The 25,814-nt window shown below is 35.4% G+C and overlaps 1 protein-coding gene across 2 annotated transcripts in view; it reads right to left on the reverse strand.

Moving 5' to 3' along the window:
- Nucleotides 1-25,814, reverse strand: part of CUNH8orf34 (chromosome unknown C8orf34 homolog) — a 339,451-nt gene that overhangs the window by 141,632 nt on the left and 172,005 nt on the right. The window contains exon 8 of one of the 2 annotated variants that reach the window (XM_056108308.1): nucleotides 13,119-13,245. In XM_056108308.1, the coding sequence (XP_055964283.1) occupies nucleotides 13,119-13,245 (127 nt within the window). Of the gene's footprint in view, nucleotides 1-13,109; nucleotides 13,246-25,814 lie in introns of both variants that reach the window. The other variant, XM_056108259.1, reaches the window with a different exon arrangement.

A 25,814-nucleotide genomic window follows, 5' to 3' on the forward strand; every position in this document is an offset into this window, starting at 1 on the left:
ATATAATATGAAAGTTATTTTATATATATAATTCTCTAATATATACTAATATGTAATAACATATGTAATTACAGGAAGTTAATTATATATAATTGTCTAGTATTATCTAGTATTCTCTAGTATTTCTTACCATAAAATTTTACTTTTTCTGGAGTATTTATCTAAAGACCAGATCATTCTGTTTTCATGGAGATGTATGTAAAGAATAAAATAGCTACTAGTCATAGACATCATAAGTGACATTTTCAATTATCTTCTTAAAATCTAATTATATTCTAACTTATATGTTCTAATTATCTAACAAAATATATATACTTAAAAAAATAAAAGAACCAGGAGTAAGCCCTGAGCACTGCATGGTGTGGTCCAAAAAGAAGCAAACAAACTAAAAGGCATTTGAACTTATATTTACTTTGTCCAGTGTGATTTTGAAAAATTTTTGAATCAGAAGAATTTCAGATAAAATTTAAGATCTTCAATACTATTTCAAACTATTGTTTTGCTACTCCTGTAAAAATTACAGAAATTGAGTTGTCCTACATTTTTTGATATGAAAAATACATCACTAAGGTATTTTCTGTAACAAGATTTGAACAATTGCTTAGTTTATTTTTATATGAATAAATTGATATACTTAACTGTAACAGAATATGCGTTTCTATTACACTTTATCATAGTTTAAAATGCGGTTAAAAAGTATCACAACAAAAAGTGTTTTTAAAGTATATTAGAATGTTATGTAACTTAGAGGTGGATAGAAGCAACAAATTTATCTATTATTATGTTGTGATATTAAATAAGGCACAATTAACAATTCCACTGATTAACATAAGTAACTATCTGCTAGTATTTATTACAATCAATGTGATCTAAAAGCAAGAATCATACAATTTCTAAAATTAATTAGATTTACTGTTTGCACAGCTGTATAAGGTATGCTAAAAGTCAAGACAGTTTTGAACTTTAATAAAAAACCTACACAAAAATTTTTTTGATATTCTCTCTTACCTATGGTTTATTTTTGGTTTTATATTACTGCAAATATGCAATATTTTTGTTAGAAAGGAAGATTTCTACAGAGATCGATAATTTGTTAGACTATTATATATTATAATTGGACTGAGATAATAAAAAGGAAGTTTGCATTAGAATATTTATTCAATAAAAATAATTTTCACCTTATTTGTAAAAATGGCCAAATTACATCACTTCCTTAATGCATGCTGCTGAGTACATTATAATCTCAATAAGAATTTGCTTTTCTGAAAAGTAAGAGAAAATTTTTGAGAAAGAGCTGGTATCAAGTCCAGGCCAAAAGATAGAAAGTAAACTGAAAACATATTACAACAGAAAGCAAGAAGGTTTTGACAATATGGTTTTTAAAAGCTTGTCAAGACAACTGGATATGGAAAGAATGACCTTTTCAAAAAATGATTTTTGAAACAATTGTGTTTCTATAAGCAAAAGCATACAATTTTCATCCCTACCTCATAGTATATAAAAGAATGAAATTTTATCAATATCTCATAATGTATGAAATCTAACTCAAAATGCACAATTGATCGAAATAAAATCCTTAAAAATATGCATAAATAATTATAAACTTTATATTAGATAGTTGTTTCTTACTATAACACCAAATACTTAAGTCTTGGATAAAAAGATATGTTGGATTTGATAAAAATGTAAAACTTTGTCTCTTCAAAATATGCCATTAAAAATAAAATTACAAACCTCAGAATGCAAAAATATAATAATGATATAATATTCAGTATATATATAATTAATTCTTTTTGTTCGCTTATTTTTGTTTTTTTGGTCACACCCTGCAATGCTCAGGGGTCACTCCTGGCTCTACACTTGGGAATCATTCCAGGTGATGCTCAGGGGACAATACGGGATGCCAAGAATCAAACCCAGTTAAACCCCATGCAAGACAAACATCCCTACCTCTATCATTCTCTAGCCTCTATGTAACTAATTCTTTCAACTCTATATAAAAATCAGCCCAAGTAGAAGGTAAAGAATTAAAATAAGAATTTTTTTCTAAGATATTTCCAAGGCCAATATGTGCATGAAAAGTTTCTCAAAATCATTATTTATTTTGAAAGAAAATTAAAATGATAAAACCACAATAAAATCAAATGATAGTAGACTACTTGCTTTGCACATGGCTGACCCAGGTTTTATTCCTAGCATCCTAAATATTTCTCTGAGCATGCCAGGAGTGATCCCTGACCACTGCCAGGTGTGGTCCAAAAACTAAAAAATTAAACAAAATTATTGTATACTTTACTCACACTAGTACAGATAAAATTAAAACGACGAACAGCAACAGAAATAAATTAAAATCAATAAAGATGTCAAATAACTAGCTGGAACCTGATGCATTCCTAAGTTTTTAAAATGACAACCACTATAAAAATCAGTTAGGTGGCAGTGCTTTTTTGGTTGTTATCATTTTGCTTTCCAGACACACACTAAAGTACTCAAGGCTTGTTTTTGGCTCTGTGCTCAAGGATAACTCCTGGTACGACTAGTGAGACTATAATCGGTGTACAAGATCAAGCCCAGGTTGGCTTGGTACACAGCAATCACCCTACCCTCCATACTCTCTCCACCCCTGGTGGTAATTTGGGGGGTTTTATTTTGTTTTTAATTTTTTTTAATTGAATCACAGTGAGATACTGGTGAAGGGATGCGTGTTAGAACATTATACAACTGAAACCCAACCATGAGCAACCAACCTTGCACTTGATGGTAGTTTTAAAGAGTAGTTTTAAACATAGAAAAAGTATGTAGCTAAATATTCCATCCAATATCCATCAACTAATTGAAGAAATAATAATGAGATGCTGGCCTTCCTCAACCTCCTGTTTCAAGCATCCTATTAGGGGCATTTTGCTCAATCGGGCATGTTGGAACAATAACAACAATACGTACTTCTTTGAAATTTTTAAATTATGATAATTTCTAAGGGCTGGAGCGATAGTACAGCGGTAGGGCTTTTGCCTTACAAGCAGCCAACATGGCCGACCCGAGTTCGATTCCTCCGCCCCTCTCAGAGAGCCTGGCAAGCTATCGAGAGTATCTCGCCTCCACGGCAGAGCCTGGCAAGCTACCCATGACGTATTCAATATGCCAAACACAGTAACAACAAGTATCATAATGGAGACGTTACTGGGTTCGCTCGAGCAAATCGATGAACAATGGGAGGACCATGACCATGACCGTGATAATTTCTAATGCATGTGCTACCCCATTATGGCTATAAAATGTGAGGAAGCTGATGCAGAGGTAACATTAAAAAGCAAATGGAAATTTGAACCCAACGGAAACCCAGTGAAACTTGAACACACCTACCAATTGACAACATTGACTTTCTACAAGCATTCTGTTATTCCCATCTTTGGAGAAGTTAGAGAAAGCTTGCAGAATGTAAGGATGCAGGATGTAGGACGTTTATTCTTTGCCCTTTCTTAGGCATTACTCAAAGACACTCTTCTACAAGTGTGAGAATTTCTGAATTTCAAAAGTATTTTCAACCATTCTTACTTGCAAACAATTAATATATATTAAAATAGACTTCTAACTTCTATACTTAAGTCTAAGCCTTCCATTCACTATGAATTCATGGGGAAAAAATTATTAGTTCTTTCTACATCCTCCTCAATAAGAAACGTAATATTTAGTTTTAGAGACAGTAGTGATTTTCCAAGGTAACTGATAAGTGTCCAAATTGTGATTCCAACCCTTATGTCTCTTATGCTCCAGTTCTTTAACATAGTAAAAACTATTGAGAGATTCCTATATACACATTGCCAGTCTACATTCATCCAGGGTACCTCAGAGAGGGAAAGGTGAGCCTAGCACTCACCTCAACAGAGCCCTGGCAACCAAAGACCTCCTAAACCCATGCACATGACCAATCTCCACAGGCTCAGGATGAGGCCCTCATGCATGAAAATGAATCTGCTGAAAAACTCAGGTATTCAGGGTATGAGACCAAAATCTCCAGGCTCACGTGGAGTTAGGAATGTGCAAGCTACCCCCATCTCCCTGTTATTCCTAGCGTCTGGCAGTCACGACCACAAACTGCCCCAGCATCATCTAAGCTCACTGATCCATGATCCAGAGACTCACAGATAAATCTCGGAAGAGAGCCATAAACTGCAGAGATGCCTCCAGACTGCAAAGTCACCATCCAGTGAAAAATTTAATTACAGCTCTATCACCCTAATTCAAATTTTAGAATTCCCGGAGTGACATTTCACACTCTATGCCACTGATGTACTAAGAGTTGCACACCACATTTGATTGGGTATAAAGTAGAAGGCAACCAATCTTGATTAAAAATATATATATATATAATCAAATAAGGCTCAACCTGTAACAGCATGTTGGTAATCACTTATACAAGGGCTTAATCGCTCCAAGGTGAGTTATGACAATTTTTCACACATTTTCCTCTAAGGAAATATTTTTGGATCATTCTTAGTGGATTATTCATAACAAATAATACAAAATAAATTATTTAGGATCTGTCTTTGGGGAAGACTTGGGTGGTGGTGGGAAAATTCAAAATGATGGTGGAGAGAAGGTGTAATGGGGGCAAGATTGGTTCTGGAATATTGAATATAATAAATTATTGTGAACAACTTAAAAAAATAAAATTAAAATTAATTAAGATAAGTAAATAAATAAAAAGTTTTAAAGTATGTGTGTGTGTGCACCAAGTTCTCCTTCTATTAATCACAAAATAATTACCACAAGAAGTGGTGATAGGAAAGATCTTGCATCCATTCATCTCAACAAAATTAAAATTATTAAGTTCTTAATATATTAAGAACTTGAAGTGAAGTGTTTCATAACTTTTATTGTTGTTTGTTAGTGTTGTGACTTTCTTCATGCAGATTTTGAATGAACAACGGATGTCATAACCACGTATCTCCAATAGTGTGAATTTTCCCCCACAGCAGCAGTTCCCAGAAAATTTCAATCAATCACATCTGGAAAATCTGGCATAACTCAACCATCTTATCATGCTTTATAGTTTATTATACCACTGTCAGCATCTGGTCTCCTGGGTAGCTCTTATTTGTTTACATGTGTGTTCCCAGCTGAATATTAATTACTGGTAGTCAGAGGAATTAATTTTGTTTCTAGAGCTCATCACAGTACTTGGCACGGTGATTTTTTTCCTTAAATGAATTTTAATTCAAATTAAATGTTCCTGTCACTTAAAATGTGGCAGTAGGTCATGCACTCACTCAATACTGACATGGAATATTTAATCCTTCAGTCACAGGCAGCTAATTTTATTAGAACTAACTTCAGACAAGTGATAGCAGTTCTTTATTATTCATCTGTACTTTGGTTTTAACTTGCCCTTCTATCCAATGGGGACTCATTAAAACTTCACAAAAATGGTCGGGATAAAAAAGTGAAATTTACATAGGAAAGTGAAAAAAAACACAGTGTATGATTAATTGTACAGGTTTCCTGAAATCAGCTAGTAAATTCTAATACAGATAACTTAAAATCAGTTCACATTAAAAATATTTTAAGTTCATATTTATCTATAGCTGCCATCACCAATGATAGTTGCTTCTGCTTTATCAAGTCAACATACAACTCAACTTGACGTTTTAATGTTATGGTATTTAAGGGAAATGAACAACTCAGTGCAATGACATAGAGAAAAAAAAGAGAAAACAGTTTTATTTTAAAAAAAGCAGACTATTTAGAAGCACATTTCTCTTAGAATTCTTTTGCTATCATTTCTAAGTCAGTATCACAGTGTGCTCTCTATAATCCAATTTCTTTTAAAATGGCTTTCAGCTCATTTTTGTGCACTATTGATGTTAAGCATGAATGAATACAAACACTTGCTCCATCAAAAACAAACAGCATCTTACCACCCAGAATGCCCTGGCAGGAGTCCACAAAAACAAGAATTAACTTCTAAGAATGGCATTGCATAGACAGAATTAATGGGTGGTCTTTCCACAAAAATGGCTTATAAACTTCACTGAAATAGTAATTTGGTTCCTTGGTATCCACGTTTCTCTGCTTGTTATTGGTCACCTAACTGTTATCTTAGGACTACAATACAATACAGACTTTTAATGGAGAAATTTAATTTGAAACTCATAATTTTGGAAAAGCCACTAATATTTAAAGCTCCCAAAGTTTTGGTAATTAGTGATAATTTGTATTATTGATCTACCAACACTTTACCTTTTAGTTGGTGTGATTTAGAAGACTCTGAAGTAGAAATAAAATGTCTTTTGTCTATAATATTCAAGATTTTTTGTTTTTACTGGTAGAATCTTCTAAAAGTAAAACACAGAATCTCAATTATCATATTAAAAAATGGACTGTCAAGTGACTAAAGGCACTGGCTACAAGAAAACAGTTACATCACTTGTAGAAAGTTATTTACTTAACACTTTTTATAATGGCTTATTTCCTGAATGAATAATTTTGATGTACTCTGGGTTAGATTATTCGTATCTAGGAGGTGTCAGAGAGTCATTAGTCATGTTCTTTTCCAGTTGCCAAATGTTGTCATCTCTTTGTTTAAAGCATGCAAATTGCATCAATGCTAACATCAGACTAAGGCCCAAAAGCGCCTTGGAAATAACACTACTCTAGGATTATTTTCGATATTAAAATTCCTTTTTTTTCCATTTTACTTCCCTAACCATGCAAAAAAATTAAGCAATATTAATTTTTTTACTAAAAGCTAATTAATATATCTGACATTATAAGCCTTTTTGACACTATCACACAAAAATTTTATGTGGGCTGAGTTCCTCTTTCCTGATAAGTTAAAAAGTAGATGTGTCTACATGGGCTTCTAATCTTATATTCTTCGGTTATTTTAAGTAGATTATATCAGTCTTGCTATATATAGACTTTGTTATTTAATTAGTTTCTGAATGAGAAGGGTTTTGTGGCCTTCAGCTAAATGCCTGCAGTTGAATAAAATCAGTGATGTTCTAGACCTAAAATATACAAACACACTACTTCTTTCTCCTCCTGTTCTCTCCAGAGAATTGATCTGTATGGCTAGTACTGGAATTTCAACATATCTCTTATCAGGTAAGTGCTTTAAGTCACTAAGCAATCACCTATGCTAAATAAACTGGCTTCGGGAAGACCTCATAAGTTTCTGAGTGAAAAAGGAGAGGCAAATGACATTTAAAGAGTAGAATACAGTTCTTACATTAACTTGATCATTAGTAGTCAAAAACTCTGAACATTAGTCTCTCATTCACTCTCCACTGAAATTACTGGGCAATCATTGAAAAGGTAGACTCAGTATCATCCACTGTATATATTATGAAGAATGTGCAGAAATTCTAACGTTTATGTACAATTGATTATAAATAAAGTAGTATCTTAAAATATGTATTTGTATGTGGACATGTAAGCTAAATACCTGAATTCTGCCTCAAGCCCTCAATTAGTGACTACCATCTTAGGTCATTTGTGAAGCCCCAGCTTTACAGATATAATTCTCAGCCAGAAGATAGTAGATATAAGGCAATCGCTTTGCATTCAACTGACTGGGGTTGATTCTCTGTACTGCATATGGTACCCAGCACCACCAAGAACCTGGAGTGATCTCTGATACAGAGTCAGGAGGAAACCATGAGCACCTCTGGGTATGATGACTCACTGTAGCACTGTCCTCCCATTGTTCATCAATTTGCTTGAGCAGGCACCAGTAACATCTCACAGCAAATTGTGAGACTTGTTGTTACTGTTTTTGGCATATTGAATACGTCACAGTTAGCTTGCCAGGCTTTGTCATGTGGGCAAGATACTCCTGGTAGCTTGCCAGGCTCTCCAAGAGGGGCGAAGGAATCAAATCCAGGAGGGCCTCATGCAAGGCAAACGCCCTACCTGCTGTGCTATCGCTCCAGGCCAGCTTCACAATTATGTGACTATGTTCAAAGTAATTTAATCTTACATTTTAAATAAGTAAATTGGTATATGAATTGTATTTTCCTAAAACCATAAAAAAATTAAATCATTTAAAACCTAGGGAGAGAAATCAGAGTTACAAAGGAGAAAAATATAATAATTATTTTACTACTGATCTGTCAGAATTAAGAACTCTTCTAGAAAATATGTATCAAAACAGTGAGATACAATTAATTCTCAGCTTTAAATGAAAAAGGAGGCATAATGCATGACATTGGCTATTTTTCCATATAATTACACTCCAAAACCAAAAAAAGAATTAGAGGAGACTCTTCATTTTAAAGACCTTATTTGAAATTATGAGGAGAAATTCAGCAGTGAAACGTAATGTTTGAGAATTAGTTACGAAAACAATAACAACTTTTTTATTCATCTTGTTATGTAGATCAATAGATCAGAAAGGTAGTCCATACAAAGCTGTTTTGAAAGATGATTTTCTATGATGTTTTCACCTTTCTACGTTTTCTGTAAGCAATTGTACTGGCAGCATTTGTTTCGAACAATCAGCCTATTTGTAGAATAAATTGTTTTGGAAGACAAAAATTGAGACTCCAGAATAAGACCGTGACCCGGGAGAGACAGTACAGACTGGATTCTTACCTCACGTTATATCCAAAAGTTACCTCTAAATGGATTAGAAAGGGGTGGGAGATAGCACAGGGCTTGATGGCACATTCATTAAATGTTCAGAGATCCTGTTTGATCCCTGGTAATAGTCCCACACCACCACTGAGTGTGACGTTGGGGTGGGCCTGGTGGACCCCAACATGCTACAGAGGCTCCGGGCCTGAGCAGCTTTGCAGTATTGTAATGTCCTATCCAGCCAGTTAGTTGACTGAGTATCACAGGAAATGGCCCCCTGAGTACTGTTTGGAATTGAAATTATAAGAGTACACTGAATAGGGATCAAGCTATCTATAGCAGGTAGGGTACTTGCCTTGCATGTGGCTGACCTGAATTTGATCTCTGGTACCTGACATCATCAGCTTAGCACCACCAGGAGAGATCCCTGAATGTAGAGCAAGGAGTAAGCCCTGAGCATGACCCATTGTACTCCCCCAAACAACCCCCAAAAAAAAATCACTGAGTAATACATTGTCAAAACATGCCATGATAGCTTCAGTGTCGTTTTGGAGACTATTCCAATGGCAAAAGAATCAAACCAAAAATTAACAAATGGTGAGACTGAAAGATAGTGCACTGGGAAGAATGTTTGTTTTTCTTGCAGCTGGGCTGGATTCAATTTCCTGAACTTTAAATGGTCCCCCCTGAGCATTGCCAAAAGTGGTTCCTGAGCAAAGAGCCAGAAGGCAAGCCTTGGGCACTGACCACAAGGACCAAAAAACAAAGGGAAGAAATTTTAACTACTGGTTTTACATAAACTATAAAACACGACACAGAGAAAAATTATTTTTAAAAAATCTGTCCTACTAAAAATGAAAAAAATTAATATACAATGGATCTGACAAGTATTCAAGATATATAAATAATTCTCAAAATTCAGTGAAATAACACAAGAAAAAAAACCAGGCTCATTCAAAAAAAAAATTTAGGGCATAAGTTAGAGAGAACAGAGAAAGCACAAAAACTACTCGTATCATTTATTATCAAGGAAATATAAATCAAATACCCCCACCACCATCCTTACTTCAGCAGTGAGATATCACCTCACACAGTTGAGAATGGGCTGCATCCCAGCCCAGAACCTGGGAAGGGCATGGAATCCTAATAACTGTTGGTAGAAATGTAAATTGGTCTAGCTTCTATGTAAACAAAATATTTAAAATAAAACTACTATTTGACCTCGCAATTCCAATCCTAAGTATCTATGCAGGGAAAATAAAAAGGTAAAGGTAAAGGCCCTCCCATTGATCGTCGATTTGCTCGAGCGGGCCCAGTAACGTCTCCATTGGAGACTTTGTTGTTACTGTGTCTGGCATATCGAATACTCTCGGTAGCTTGCCGGGCTCTCCGAATGCAGGGAAAATGCAAGAGGAAAATGCTAATTTGAAAAGGTATATTCATATAGGTTTAAAATAAAAATAAATAAAAAAAGAAAAGATAGATTCAGAGGACTATTACAATCTTTACAATAACCCACCCAGGGCCCAGCAACAGATGAGTGGATAAAAATTTGGTCTACATGCACAACGGAATACTACTCAGCTACAACAAAAGATAAAATCTTTCAATTTGCAACAGCAGGGATGGAATTGAAAGGGGGTCAAGTGAAGCAAAAATAAATCAGAAGGAGAAAGACAAATAATGAATAATCTTATTCATCTGTGGGATATGAACAAAACAAAGTAAGGTCATAGCAAAGCCAAAAGAAACAAGCCCTTGTCTCGGGGAAAGAGACAGGTTGAAAGGGTAGAGTGATTTCAATGGATTGTGACCAGGGATGCTGGTGGCCAATAAAATGATGCCTGTGGGAACTAGAGAAGTAAAAATGGAGCCCAGAAGTAGATAGCCATCTGGGTTTTATAGTGATTGATTCCCCAAACCTAACTTAGTAGATGTCAGCAAGAATATATAAATGTGCCTTGATTTATTGTAGAGGTTTTCTCCTTTCCCAGGAACTTTTCCAGAGTAACAACTGCTTGTCATTAGTTGCCTTAAAAGAATGGTGAGAGATGGTTCACAAGTCCCCAGGATGGCTAGCAAATAACTTCAAATGCATCAGCAAGCTAAGATTTCTACCACGAAAAGGAGTTTTATACTGTTTTCCAGACATGAAATGGATCTCTTACGATTTAACGCATATACAGGAACAAAAGTCAATATATGCACAATCAAGGGAAATGAGAGCTAAACCCAATCAGCAATCCAGGTTTTTGCAAAATTCCTCTAGAAGTTCCTATAAATGCTACTCCTGATCAATGACCCAGGAGGCAGTCCCTTGAAACATGAATTTCCCTGTCTGCGATAGCACAGCGGTAGGGCGTTTGCCTTGCACGCAGCCAACATGGCCGACCTGAGTTCGCTTCCTCCGCCCCTCTCGGAGAGCACAGCAAGCTACCGAGAGTATCTCGCCTGCACGGCAGAGCCTGGCAAGCTCCCCGTGACGTATTCGATATGCCAGACACAGTAACAACAAAGTCTCCAATGGAGACGTTACTGGGCCCGCTCGAGCATCACAAATATGTATATATATATAAATATATATATTTTTTTTTCTTTATTTAACTAAGCTTGATTCTCTATTTGCCTTGTACTCACTAACAAACAAAACACAAAATCTGAGTAACATGGGAACTTAGGTGATTATGTATGGTATGGTAATGTATATTTTTAAGAGGTTTTACACAGTATCAGTAAGCTATATACAGTCTTGTAAATCAATGTTACTTCTATAAAAATAAACAAAAAACTGTCTTTTGCCACCTGGTAATTTTGTTATTAGAACATTATTGAACTAACTAATGCCTCCATTTTCTTATCAATAAGTGAAGAAAGTAATGTCAATTTAATTTTAGAAAACTTTGAGAATTAGTGAGTTTAGGATTTAGAATTAATGTGCTAAATAATATGTGGTGCATATTGAAAATGCAAGAAAGGTAATTGATTATTTTAATTTTATGTCGCTGATATATTTAATTAAGGTCTCAACTTGAAGGCAGTTACTTTGTAATCTTTTTTTTTCTTTTTGGGTTACACCCGGCAATGCACAGGGGTTACTCCTGGCTCATGCACTCAGAAACTACTCCTGGGGCGGTGCTTAGGGGGCCTTATGGGATGCTGGGAATCAACCCAACCCGGTTCCACCATGTGCTCAGCAAACGCCCCACTCACTGTACTATCGCTCTGGCCCCTAGTTTGTAATTTTTAATCTATTATTGAGATGCTGAATGAAAAATAATTTCAAGCTCTTTATGTGTTAAGTAATTTTCCAGTTAAAATCCCCGATGGTTTAGTAAAACAATATTTTTTAGTGTTTCCCTTTTGAAGAATGCTTCCTAATTAAAGAACGTCTCTCATCCCAATTTTCTACATAAGACATGAAAGGCCAAACAAAACCCCTCTCCAATGAACTGTAAATGTACAATATATTTTAAAGGCTTATTCTTTCTTTCATAGATATCAGAATGACTGAATATCATCATATGAACATAGAACTTTTCTTTACAGCACTAATCAAAAGGTCAATCATCCAAATATTGCTTGTCTAAAGCAATGTTTCCATTGGTGCTTTCACTATGTGGTGACATTTCTCTGAATGGTCTCAAATAAAATAATCCAATTTTATAAAGGACTTTCTTTTTATTTTTCTAAAACCATAATAATTAAAGGTAAAATCCCCAAATACAAAAATAAAAGAAGCAAAACAAAAAAAAATCTGATTTAACTTGCCTAGTTTCCCCATCTTTTTTCCAAGTAACTAATCCCCTCTCAAATGGTACAATAGAACTTCGAGACACACACCAAAAAAGGAAATAAAACTGCTCAGTCCGTGCATTGTTCTTGCTAATCTGCACCATTTACATGAGGGTTAGAAGGCTTGTTTTGTCATTTAAACAAGCTTAAAAGCCTCTTTGCAAATGAGATTTAGTTTCTACAAAAGACTGTATTCCAGCTCTTTAGTGAGTTTCTGCTAGACTAGCACTGGAGCTGATTTGGCAGTAATTTAAACTACTTCTTTGGCCTCATACAGTATATGCAAAGATTGCTTCCAGCTGCCAAAATTGAAAAGCATCAAACTGATTAAATTTTTTTCCAGGAGGTGAGCAGGATCAGGGCAGGTTAAGAAGCTAATAATATCAGATCTTAAATTATACCTGGGCAAACTCATCCTTTATGCAGGTGCAGTGAAAGTAGAGTTGAACTGTTAGAACTCCTGAGTTTTCCCTCAAAAGGTAAACAGCAAATGAAATTCAGAGACAGAATTAAAATTCTCTCAAACTGTGAAGAAAATCTAAATTCTTTGATTCATTGTTGCTTTGAGTGTCAATGGACACAAGAATAAATTGCAGGACTGAGTCCGGTGCCAATATAAGCACAAACAATAACTAGAAGGAAAAGATATTCTAAACACAGAGTAGATCCTTTGCATCAGAATCTCGGATGTTGAAAATCAAGACTAAGTCCATACAAACTTTACCAATGATTTGTTTTACCTGGCACACCTTGAACAGATGTTCAGTGTGACCTTGGCCTGAGGTTCAGCGGGGTAAGTAGCTCGACCTTGATTAAATTTGCTCCCAGAAGGTGCCAGAGTTGTTACTCCCTCCATTCTTAAATCATCAAGATCTTCTGTAACAACATAAACAATTGGAGAGAGAGAAAAAATTAACTCCAATACATCTAAGAAAAAAAGATCATGTTTTCAGGTATCTGCTAAGAGGTTGTGTGTGTGTGGGTGTGTGTCTAGCACATTGGATTCTTCTTTGCAAAGATCTTACCTCAAACATTAATTATCAAGCACAAAAATTTGTTAGTCTACAACTGTACCTCATGGGGTTTTACTAATAAAAATTTAAGGAAAAAATATATATTAAAAAACATTAATTATCACTCAATGAATGTCTAGATGTAATTATGAGAAGATACACGGGAACAAAATGGTGAGATTTTTGATCTCTTTGAACAATGAGCAGATCACAGGCTACTTGGATCTAGATTCTACCACTTCTATCCTCATATGGGAGACGCTGAACCAAAAATTCAGCAACAATCGCTCTAAACAGGCAGAACTTGGTCAATGTCTACCAGCTTTTAATTTTTGTCTTTGTTTTCAACTGAGAAACAAACAGTCAAAAAAGGATAAATGTGCGTCTAAATTATTCATAATTTTTAGTTTCTAAGTAGCTTGTTTTCAGCTTTGCCATCAATAACTTTATATGAAATAATATCTAAAGCTTTTTCACATTTTCATTCTTACCTTTCCTTTTTATTTTACCCATGGGGAACAATAATATGTAATGTAGATATACTGACATTTTAATAACACTTACTGATGGTGAATGGAAGAAATCGCTATAACTCAAGATACGTGCTTTAAATAAAGCTTCCACTTAGCTTACTGGGATTTTGGTTAAACAGAAACTTTTGAGAGGCAAGAGCAGATAAAAGCCTTACAATTTATTCCAAGAAAAGAAACTCAAATTTAAACTATCAAATGCCCCTGAAAATCCATTTTAAGGTCAATAAAAATACAAGAACTAAATTAAGTTGATTCATGATGAATTAGACCAAACTTTTGGACCTCAAGTGTATAGACCTGTGGCACTTTCTCCAGACTTTGGCAGTGGGCACATGTCTGAGAAAGTAACTAACACTAGCTGCTGAAGGAAATAAGGAAATTGAACTGGACCTATGAGTTATGGCTTTCCCACTGGTCTCCCAAACTTTGTGTTATTGATTTCTATACTTTTCCCTTTTACTGCCAATTGAATTGTATACTTGTACTCTGATAATATAGATTCCATTCAATAAATTTGAGTATGAATTTCTATTATAGGTTGAGTCATCAGTAAAAACTCTCTACTAGAGTATAAGTTAGGATACTGAAATACTGAGATCTGAACTTCAACATATATATACATATATATATATGAATAGTTATACCCTAGGTATTTATTATAGTCCCTTTATTTCTTCCATGGGTCCTCAATCGGTATTAAAAATTCTAAGTCTTCTTTTTGTTTTAAGAATTAAGTCCTCATACAATACAATACATGGCCTTTATTTTATTTAGAGAAAATGAATAATCTCTTTAGTAAAATTTTAATTAAATGGCCTCAACTTAGCAAAAGAAGGACACAACACTTCAAAAGATAAATTATAATTATCACTTGATCACTTGACATCCTGTTACTCGTTGATTTGCTCCAGCAGGTGCCAGTAATGTATCCATTCTCCCTGTCGCATGCTAGTGTAGCCCAATGGCATCTGCTCATTCTAGGACCACGAACACCCTCAAACCAATAGTTAAGGGTCTTGAGGAAGAAGTCCAACCATCTCGTAGGTGGGTGGCCACGTGATCATTTGATGTCCCGTGGAATCCAATCGGTAATGGCTCTGGTCCAGTGATTGTCTCCAAATCTCATTAAGTGCCCAGCCCATCTGCTTTTTGACATCTTGGCAAACGAGACAGTGTCCCTGATTCTTGATCATCGACAGAGGTCAGAACTCCAGATACTTTCTCTCATTTGTGTGAAGCGTGATACTCCAAGTAGAGCTTTTCCGACTCCTCTTTGGGAGACCTAAATAGCATTCTCATCCTGTTTTCGTAGGGCACAGGTCTCTGAGGTACATGTTAATGCAGGAAAAACAGTGGAATTAAAGAGATGTGCCCAGAGCTGGAGGTTCTTCATCCTCTTAGCTATTTTTTCAATGCTCTTGGAGGCATTCCAAGCCGCTCTCTTCATCCTGTGCAACTCAGATGCCAGGTCATTCATCATGTTGAATTATTGACCTAGGTACACATAACTGTTGCACTCAAAAATGTTGGTCCCATTGAGAGCGAATGGAATGTCAGGAACGAGACCATTTCTCATAAACATGGTCTTTGTGAGATTTATCACTTGATCACTTGACATCCTGTTACTCATCAATTTGCTCCAGCAGGTGCCAGTAATGTATCCATTCTCCCTATCGCATGCTAGTATAGCCCAATGGCATCTACTCATTCTAGGAACACGAACAGCCTCAAACCGATAGTTCAGGGTCTTCAGGAAGAAGTCTGACCATCTCATAGGTCGGACTTTCCACACTCATGGTTGAAGTCAGGCAGCATTTGTGCTGCTTGGCTGATGTTTGGTGTTATTAGAACGATGTCATCAACAAAGCAGAAGTGGTGTAGTTGCCGACCATCTATCTTCACTCTCATTTCTTCTCATTTCAGTCGTTGCATGATGTTCTTGAGGGTGGCACTGAAGAGTTTCGGTGAAATGGTATTACCCTGCCGAACCCCTCTCTTTTTTTTTACTCTTAGTATGACTTTATTTTTTTTCTTCTTTTAACTGTTTAAACATTTTTATTATGTACATAATTTTGTAAGAAAAGCAAATGATATATTCAAAGAAAAAGAACTGTAATTCACATATACTCACTAATTCATATGGAATCATATAATAGAGGTTTAAATTTTAAAAATAATAGAGGAAGTTACAAAGATATGAAATTTCTAAATGATATTTTTAAGGAATCTATCACTTATATAAAGGAACATGTGAATATAAATGAAAGAAAGTTAATAAAGAATGCTTCTAGCCAAAACAATAATGTTAAATGAACTACAAATACTAAATCAATCATAAACAGTTACACATTCTTTTTTTTAATTTTTTAAAAATTTTTAATAGTGAGACATCACAAGGTACAGTTGCAGACTTACACATTTTTGTGCTTGGGTTTCAATTATACAGTGATCAAATACCCATCCCTCCACCAGTGCCCATTTCCCACCACCACAGATCCCAGTATCCCTCCCACCCCCCTATCCCCCTTCCCACCCTCCCTCCATGGCATTCCCTTTTGTTCTCTCTTATTGGGTGTTGTAGTTTGCAAAAGAGGCAATGGGTGACAATCATGTTTGGTCTATAGTCTACTTTCAGCATGCCGAACCCCTCTCTTGACATCAATTATCACCTCCCTGTAGAATGGTGAGATCATGATAGTGAATCTGCAATACAGCTCACGGAGGATCCTGATGTATTGAGTTTGTATTCCCTGTTTGGCTAGGGCTTTGATGACCTCTTCCATCTCAACAGAATCAAAGGCCTTCTTTAAATCAATGAACATTAGACAGAGCATCATCTTGAACTCCCAAGAAACCTCACCGAGCTTAGTTATCGTTAGGATATGGTCGATCGCGCAGAATCCTTTTCAGAAACCGGCTTGCTCGTGTGGTTGTCCTTCATCTAGTGTTCTGCCAATCCTATTCAAGATGACTCGAGTGAACACCTTGTAGATGACAGACAATGGGCAGATCGGGTGATAGTTTCCAATGTTGTGGATGTTTTCTTTCTTGTACAGTAGTACAGTCCTGCTGGTTTTCCATTGGGACAGAACCTTGCATTCAGATAGATAGCGTGTTTGAAGAGCCGAGCCAGAGTATTGATGAGTACTGATGGCAGGTTCTTCAGGTGTTCAGGTCTGACCTTGTCTGGGCCAGGTGCTATTCACTATTTTACGAATGAAATTGCATGTCGGATTTCGGAAGGGAATGACATATTCATCCTGCAGAATTTGGTATGTGAGCAGGTGGACATGGCTATCGAAGAGATCCGAGTAGAAGTTATGGATAATCTTCTCCATTGCCCTTATGGAAGATGTGAGAGATCCATCAGGACATCAGAGGGCAGTCATCTTGGTCTTGTAGTTGACGAAGCACAGGTGGCCTTTGCGAATGCTTTTCCCAGCTTCTGCTGTATCTGCCAGCACTGCTGCTCTTCTCTTTGAGGTCTTCCTTTATAGCTTTTTTTGCTTTGCAATCTCGGACATTCGCGTGTGGTTACCTGAGACTTGCGCCAAGTCACGTTGGCAAACGAGCTTGAGACTTTTCGAAGACAGGCATCTTTTTGTGGCTATCTCTCTCTTGGCATTCCTCGCACAATCCTGGAGGTGCTGAACCAGTCTATTGTATTCCTCGTCAATATTGTCAAGGACAGCATCTTCCCATGTTGCCACAATAGTGCCAAAGAGCTCCCAGTTGGTGGCTGTTCTGGGAGTTTTCTTCTTAAACTTTGCAGCCCTTTCTCCCCACTCCATGAAGTAGAATTTTGTAGAAGGAGACAGTGGTTTGATCTCGTTTGGAATTTTGGGACAACAGCAACATCGGTCAGGCGAGACCGTTGATTGAATATGATTGGTCAATTTTTATTGTGGAATTATAATTATAAATTATAATTTTGATGAATTTAGAGGTTGTAACATGTACAAGAGGGAACTCAGACATTTTTGATAAGGTTAATCAATACTCTAAACCCTCTCACATAACACATAAGATAACTTCTAGCTTTAACTCTATACTGCAAATAATGTATGTCAAATGTTCTTGAGAGTATAACTTTTAACCATGGAACTTCTATTGATCTAGTTATGGACTCCTCTGCTGAAGTCAAGTTTTCTCATGACACATATTACAATTAGATAACACAACCCTTTGCAGCTTTCTAATTAGTATTTCATAAGTTTCTTTTAGTTTCTCCCCCTCACATTGCTATTCACCTTTACAATATTTTTAACTACTACTCTCCTGTTCCAATTAGAACAAGGAGACCTCATGATTTTCTTACCTCAGTTATCAAAAGTGACTTTTCTTTACTCAGTTACTTTTAAATATTCCAACTGAAAAGTCTCATTTAATATTAAATCAAATACTACCTTAAGATTTGAACTTGCATACAGAATATACCATCAACAAATTAAGCTCTAGAATACAGTGTGAAATAAAAATTAGTATGGTTGACGGAATTAACCATTGGTTTTTGCATTTATAAACTGCCTAAAGACTACTTAAAATATGATTTTGGAAAGAATTCAAAACAAAGAAATTTTGGTCTGCATCACAAAAAAAATAGTGGATAAGATACTTTTAGATGCACACCTGCTTAAAAGAGGAAGCAATATAAAATTTTAAACTCATGAAAAATGAAATAATATGAAAGAGAAAGAAAATATTTGAATTGATCATTTTTACTAAATAAAAAGCATTAAGCAGTTATAATTCTATTTAAATTTTTAGTGGTTATTTATTATAGTAGCCAGGATATAGAAACAACCCAACAACTGCCCAACTACAAATTGGGAAACTATTGAATGGATCAAGAAGTTGTGGTATAGATACACAATGGAATACTATGCAGCTCTAATAGCAAAAACATGCAATTTGTAGCAACAGGGATAGAACCAGAACATAAAATGATGAGTGGTCAGTAATCATGAAAAAAACAGAGGTACAGAATGAATTCCCTGATATGTGAAACTTAAAGAGACACAGTGGGATAGCAACAAAGATCCAAAGGCAACATACTAGGGAACTGACCCATAAAATTGAGGGGGGTGTGTGAAGGAGGGAGCCCAGGTTCCTTGAGGGAGGAGGAGTGGTGATGGGTGAAGTGTTGATCAGGGAAGGACACTAACCATTTATATTTAATTTACAAAGAAAAATCAATATAGATAAAACTTCATAGCTTCATTTCCTTAATAACCTTATTAAAGGGAGTAGGAATTTAGATGTAAATCATCAAGAGAGAAAGAAACCAAAAAGCCTAAACGAGGAAAATTTTGAAAAGTTTATAAAAATTGAAAGGATAAAAGCAGATTTTTGTGTAAAATTTTCTCTGGAAATTTTTCAATATAGGATAAGCCATGGTATAAAATAATAGAATATTTTTTTTAAATACAGAAAACTGAGTCTTTGAAGATCAATGGTATAAGTGTTTTCTTTATATTTCTCTTCTAAATCACCTTCCCCCTGTTTCCTCTCTCTTTCTTACTATCCTCTTTCTTACTTCTTTTCTTCCTTTGTTTTCATTTTGTTTTGCTTTGTTTTGGGGCCACATCCAGCAGTGCTCAGGGCTTACTTCTGGTTATGTGCTCAGGGATCTCCTGGCAGGGTTTAGCACCATATGTGGTGCCAGGAATTGAACCTGGGTCAGCCATGTTCAAGGCAAGTGCCACACCCACTGTATTCTTTACAATGGCCCCTTTCATTACCTTTCTTATTATCTTGCTACTTTCTGCGTTTTCAGAATATTCTTAATGTAATACTTACACTATCTAGCCCAGTGCTAAAAATAAAGGAGATACTCTGTTGGTGGTGGTAACTTGATACAAACCCAGTACTTTTGAGGAAAAAATTGGTAATTAGAAAAATATTTGAAGCAATCAGGAATGCTTTTTTTAACCACAGAACCTCATGTGAAAGAACAATGGTTGGGAAAGATTTTGTAATAATTACCTAAGGGTAACTTTAAACAATAACATACTTGCTCAATTTTTATTCTTTGAAATCAAATAATCAAATGAGCACCAATGTCTGGTTAGAAAGGTACAGCCAAGAGGAGATCAAAGACACAGAGTAAACACTTTATGTGAGGTCCTGAGTTTGATTCATGACCACATGGCCTCCTAGCACTATTGCTGTAGCCCAGTAGCCCCTTAATGTCATCAGGACCACCTTGCAGGCACTCAGCACCACTGGTCTGAGTAGCATCACACAAGGTGTGGCGCAAACCCAGGTCAGCAATCAGTGCTGGTAAGGACCCTATAAAAAAAATTAAATAAGTAGATTATTCTAGTGTAATACAGTCACCTATAAAAACCAAAATAAATGTATTAAATGTTATGAAAAATGGGAGGGCAGATTAATAAAAAAAACTGCTATTTGTTGCTTATTGTAAGTTGGTACTATTTTATTGTATTCAATGTTCTCAGTTTTCTCACTGAATCTTAAGTGTACATAGAGCTATTATTAGTAAATTAAATTAGGTGACAAGTGATGAAAAGAATGTTTGTCACATTAAGTTCTAGTGCTGAGGACTTTTTTGAGGGAACAGAAGAACAGGGAAAATAAGAGAAAAATTAAAGTGCATCTTGACTTTTTGAATGTTACATAGCCAGGTGATGATAACCTAAGACATACAGAGACATAGTAGAGGAGAGTTTATTCTCTTATGATGAAGGCAGTAAAGTTATAAATTGATAAAAACTGTTTATCTTTTATCGAAATAAAATATTTTTAAAATTATTAAAAAATCCATGATCTATAAAATAGTCTTTTGCTATTGCTGTTGGTTCTGAGGTCCAGACCAGACAGTTGTTGGGGTTGTCAGCATTAATTCCAGAGGTCCTTATTGGGGCTGAAGTCAGGGCCTATCTCTTGAGCACATCCCTAGTCCTACATTATTCTCTTACTGTTTTTTGTTTGGGTATCATACCTGGCAGTGCTCAGGGATCAACTGCGTGGTGATGTTTACAGACCATATGTGATGCTAAAAGTTGAACTTGAGTAGGCCTTATGCAAGACAATTTGTACTTTCTTTTTATTTTTTTTTAATGTTCTTTTACTAGGTATTGGGTTTCCAAGCAGAGTTTAGAAGTCATAGGAATCACTCCCATTAATATTCAACCTGGCTGTGCCTGTCCAGAGTTTCAATGCTAGGGCTATAAAAAGCTAGGGGCCTCTGGATCCAAACCTACAGTGAACTAGGAGATCATTGGATATCAGGGATGAAATTCCTATTAGTCATCTCTCAGCCCCAAATATTCTTAATAAAAAATGAAGATATTTAACTAAGACTTTAAGAAAAAGTTAATAAATATACGACCTATAATTGTAAACTCAATTCTCATTTTGTTCATGGGTAATGTATTTATAAAAGTACCTGCTTTTTAAGAATATATAATTATGTAACTAAATATCAAGAATGTATTTAATAGAATGAACACAACCAATATATCCCAGAACTGTATTATCAATTAATTACTCACTGGTCACATGATGCTATGAAGCACTCACATGACTGATCCAAACTGAGATCTACTATAAAGTTAATCTTATTAAAATTATAAGATTTTAAACATACTGAATTATTGAAAAATTATTTTTTGAAATTTTGTTTATTTTTTATTTATTTATTTATTTTTTATTTAATACTTATTTAATTAAATAAAAATATTTAAATAATTTAATTAAATAATATTATTTATTTATTTATTTTATTTAATACTTATTTAATTAAATAAAAAAATATTTAAATAATACTTTATTGAAAATTACTGAAAAATGTTTTTAAAGACAATTTTCCTATATTTAAAATTTTTAATGTATGCATTAGGTTTTTATTATTATTGACATCTCTCACTTTTTTGGTAACTCCAGTTCTGTCATCAGATTCTGATGACTTGTTTTCAATTAACATTTCCTATTTCCCTTGTGTTTTTCTTTTTATATCACCTATAAGTGAAATCATCCAGCATTTGTTTTTCACTTTGACTTATTTTATATAACCTGACATCCTCTATTTGTATCCATGCTGTAGCAACTATAATATTTACTTACATAGGCAAACATAAGTTCAACATAATTAAAAACAAACATGTCTATACATTTACAGACACACATTTGATTTTAATTATTCATTTCTTTAAAAGTCTTAATTTTCTGTTATTAAGACAGTTTTTAAAATTTTTGTTTGTTTTTCTTGTTTTTATTTTTGGGGGCTGAGGCCACACCCAGTTGTGCTTAGGCTTCCTTCTGATTCTATGCTCAGAAATGACTCTGGCACTCAGGAATTACTCCTGGTGGTTCTCGCAGGACCACTGACACTGGAGATCAAACCCAGCCAACTGCATGCAAATCAAGTTTCTTAACCCCTGAACTTTATCTTCAATTCCTAAGATAATCTTTTTATTTACTATCATGTGCGGAGAGGATGCTCAGCCCAAATGCTCCTGCCCCCGCGCCTGGCTGTCCTTGCCGGGGCCCCTTGGAGGGGAGCGGGTTGAACTTTCCTCCCCACCCCGACCAGGGCTCCAGCAGCCAAAGACCTCCAGGACCAGCCACCACCATGCTGAGATCACTCTCCGCACACATGAAGGTACTGGCAGAGGGACAAAGTCACGCGGATTCCGGGGCCGAGATCTCCAAGCCTACTCGGATTTGGGTCAAACATCCTCCACCCAGATCCTCCAAATTCCAGTAGGCGGGGGTCACACCCACCAACTGGCCCCCTGGCACCGTGTAATCCCATCAACAGCCAAGACTCAGAGACTATAAAAACCAGCTCCCAGAACCGCGCGGCCGCATTCGCGGCTGCGCAACATCTTATTATGACATCTTATTATCTCATTCCTACTTTGGACAAACTGGCAGGCTACCGAACGGAGCCTGCCCACAGGCAGAGTCTGGCAAACTCCCATGACGCACCCAATATGCCAAATACCAGTAACAATGATGGGTCTCATTCTCCTAAAGAACCTTGAATATAATCTCAGGGCTAGGATGAAGGAAACGTTACTGGGGCCTGCGCGAGGCAATCTACGAATAACAGAATGATTTGTGACATTTACTATCATAATCATACTACCTTAGAAGTATAGCAGTAATTCATACTGTTCCTTGTAAGCCTTAGTTTTCTTTTTCTCAAACTATAGCACCGAAATCTTGTCAGACTTTACTTATAGCAATAGACATTATTCTCAATGGCGGTGTTTTACATTATTTTATAAATTTAGCACTGTAGCACTGGTGCACTGTCGTCCTGTTGTTCATTGATTTGCTCGATTGGGCACCAGTAACGTCTCCATTGTGAGACTTGTTGTTACTATTTTTGGCATATCAAATACGCCACAGGGAGCTTGCCAGGCTGTGCTAACGCTCATGAAAAAAGGAGTAAAAACAACCCAAACCAAAACAGTATAGTGTTATATCCAGGATGATAAGAACTGAAAGTGGTAAACTTCTGCCAGGTTCACCCTATAAAGTAAACTCACAGCTGGTAGGGCATTTGCCTTGCACGTGGTCAACCCAGGTTCAATTCCTCCACTCCTCTCGGAGAGCTTGGCAAGCTACCAGAGTATCACGCCCACACGGCAGAGCCTGGCAAGCTCCCCATGGTGTATTTGATATGCCAAACACAGTAACAACAAGTATCACAATGGAGACATTACTGGGCCAGCTTGAACAAATCAATGAACAACCATTATAAACTTAAGTGACTATTTGACAACTTGATCTTTACGTCAAATAAGCTTTTGGAAAACTTTTTGAAAGAATACATTTGATGAACTTGCCTGCAGCAGCAATTTAGGAAAGTAATAACTGGAAATAGGAAGAAGAGACAAATTTATATCAGTAATAGCTTCTGAGACTCTGGTGAAGAGAGCAGTAAGATGAGAAAAATAATAATTTGGAAAAATGCATTTGAAAAAAACTTGCTGAATTTTAATGCTATGCTGGCTTCCCTTTTTAATGACATGAGAGACAGTGTTATAGAATATTTACTTTCTTTGACCAGAGACAATATATAAGCAAAGGAAGTAATTAAAAGGTAATTTGCGAAGAAGTTTCAACAGGTTTTATTCTCAATAGGGTGTGAAATCCTAACAGATTTTCTACTTCCCGTACTACCAAATATTTTCTTTTAGGGAATACAGGAGATGTACTACTTTCAATGTTGCATATATCATAAAGTTATCTTCAAGATATCCACATATATATCGTTTGGAAGACTAAGTCAGTTGCAGAGTGAGGGAGAGAGTATAGAACAAAGCAATAGATTATATGCTATTAAAAAGTTGATAAAATTATCAGTCCCATAGTTCAAATCAAGCAAAGACACTTTTCATGTCTAGCTTTAAATGTGTGTATTATCATAGTATTTATTACATTTTAAAAGAATTATCATTTTTCACAATAGAAACCCAAAGTAGTAATTTTTTAAAGATAGTCTATATAAAATTGTGGTACATATTTTGAAGAATCATAGGGACACTTTAAAAAAACAAACTAATTTATGACCAAAGACTTGTGAGCACTTTATCTTTATACCATGGAACAGAACCAAAGATTAATCAAGCAAAACATTGTTTTGATTTAATTTAAGGAAATAACAGCTGCCTAGATGAAATAATCCCAGGACTTTCATTTCATTCAAGTGTAATCCATTAAATAATTTACAGCTGCTCCAACTAGACAGTGTGGGATATGAGTGAATTTTCACATCTGTTTCTAGGAACTTTGTAACAAAAATTAAAAGCTTTCCAAACATAAGTCCCTTAACAGTGATCCTGTGATGGGTTACATAAGAATTATATGACAGTTTTCTCCTGCATTGTGATTGGTTTGCTGATTTACGTCGATAGAACCGATTTAGTCAAGTATTTTAAGCAGATGTTATATATTCTGAGTGAATTATTAAACATAAAACAAATGTTACAAAAACATCTATGAAATTAGACGTGTTTAAATAAAATATTTATGAAGATATTTTTGTTATGTGAGACAGCTATGGTTCCTTAAAAGAAGAAAAGTGAGAAAGGAACGCAAAATATAATTCACTTTGCTAGGACAAATTTTTATAGAAAGAGAGAAGGATATTAAAGCCACACTTCTGGTTCTCACTTTCTACAATCACATATCAAGTGTGAGTTCAGCATTCAGCTTCAGTACATCACAGTAGGATAGCCAGTGAGAGCAAAGGGGTAGATATCAGAAACAATAGGTTGTAATTCTTTTTTAGGGCCAGGCCATTTTAAAAAATTTTAAGTTAGAATTGCACTTGAAAAAATTTTGTGGAATTTTAATGCTATGCTCGTTTTCCTTTTTAATGACATGAGAGAATGCTACAGAATATTTCCCAGAAGACCAGACAATACATAAGCAGAGAAAGTGATCAGACATGCAGTTTGTGGGAAATGTTTATGTAAATTTAAATCTATAGAAATTGTATATCTTCTATCTGAAGGGCACAACAAACTTCCTGAGATACTCATTTTAGCTACCAGCTCCTCTTTAATTACTTTGACCATCAACAGTCAAGCACATGATTACCTTAAACATTTGTAAAAATTTATGGGTTGGAATTTGTCCACTTAGATCACAAATGAATCACAAGACTTGTGCTAACTCAGCCTATCATTATATAAATTGTAAAGGTTTTTCTGTTAGGCAGAAAAATTAAGACATCTGGGAGTGGTTTTCTCCTTTCAATCGGCAAGAAAATACTAGAGCTTCTAGCAAATTTAAATCCAAACACTACCCAAAGTCTGGCAGTAAAGTAAATCTTTATTTTCCTTAACGTTCACCCACCACAAACTCAAGAGATTATAGTTTGTATGTCAGAGAAAACTAAAAGACGTTTTCCTGAAAC

This window comes from Sorex fumeus, unplaced genomic scaffold, assembly GCF_029834395.1.
Source record: "Sorex fumeus unplaced genomic scaffold, SorFum_2.1 ptg000002l, whole genome shotgun sequence".
In the NCBI taxonomy this organism is placed as follows: Eukaryota; Metazoa; Chordata; class Mammalia; order Eulipotyphla; family Soricidae; genus Sorex; species Sorex fumeus.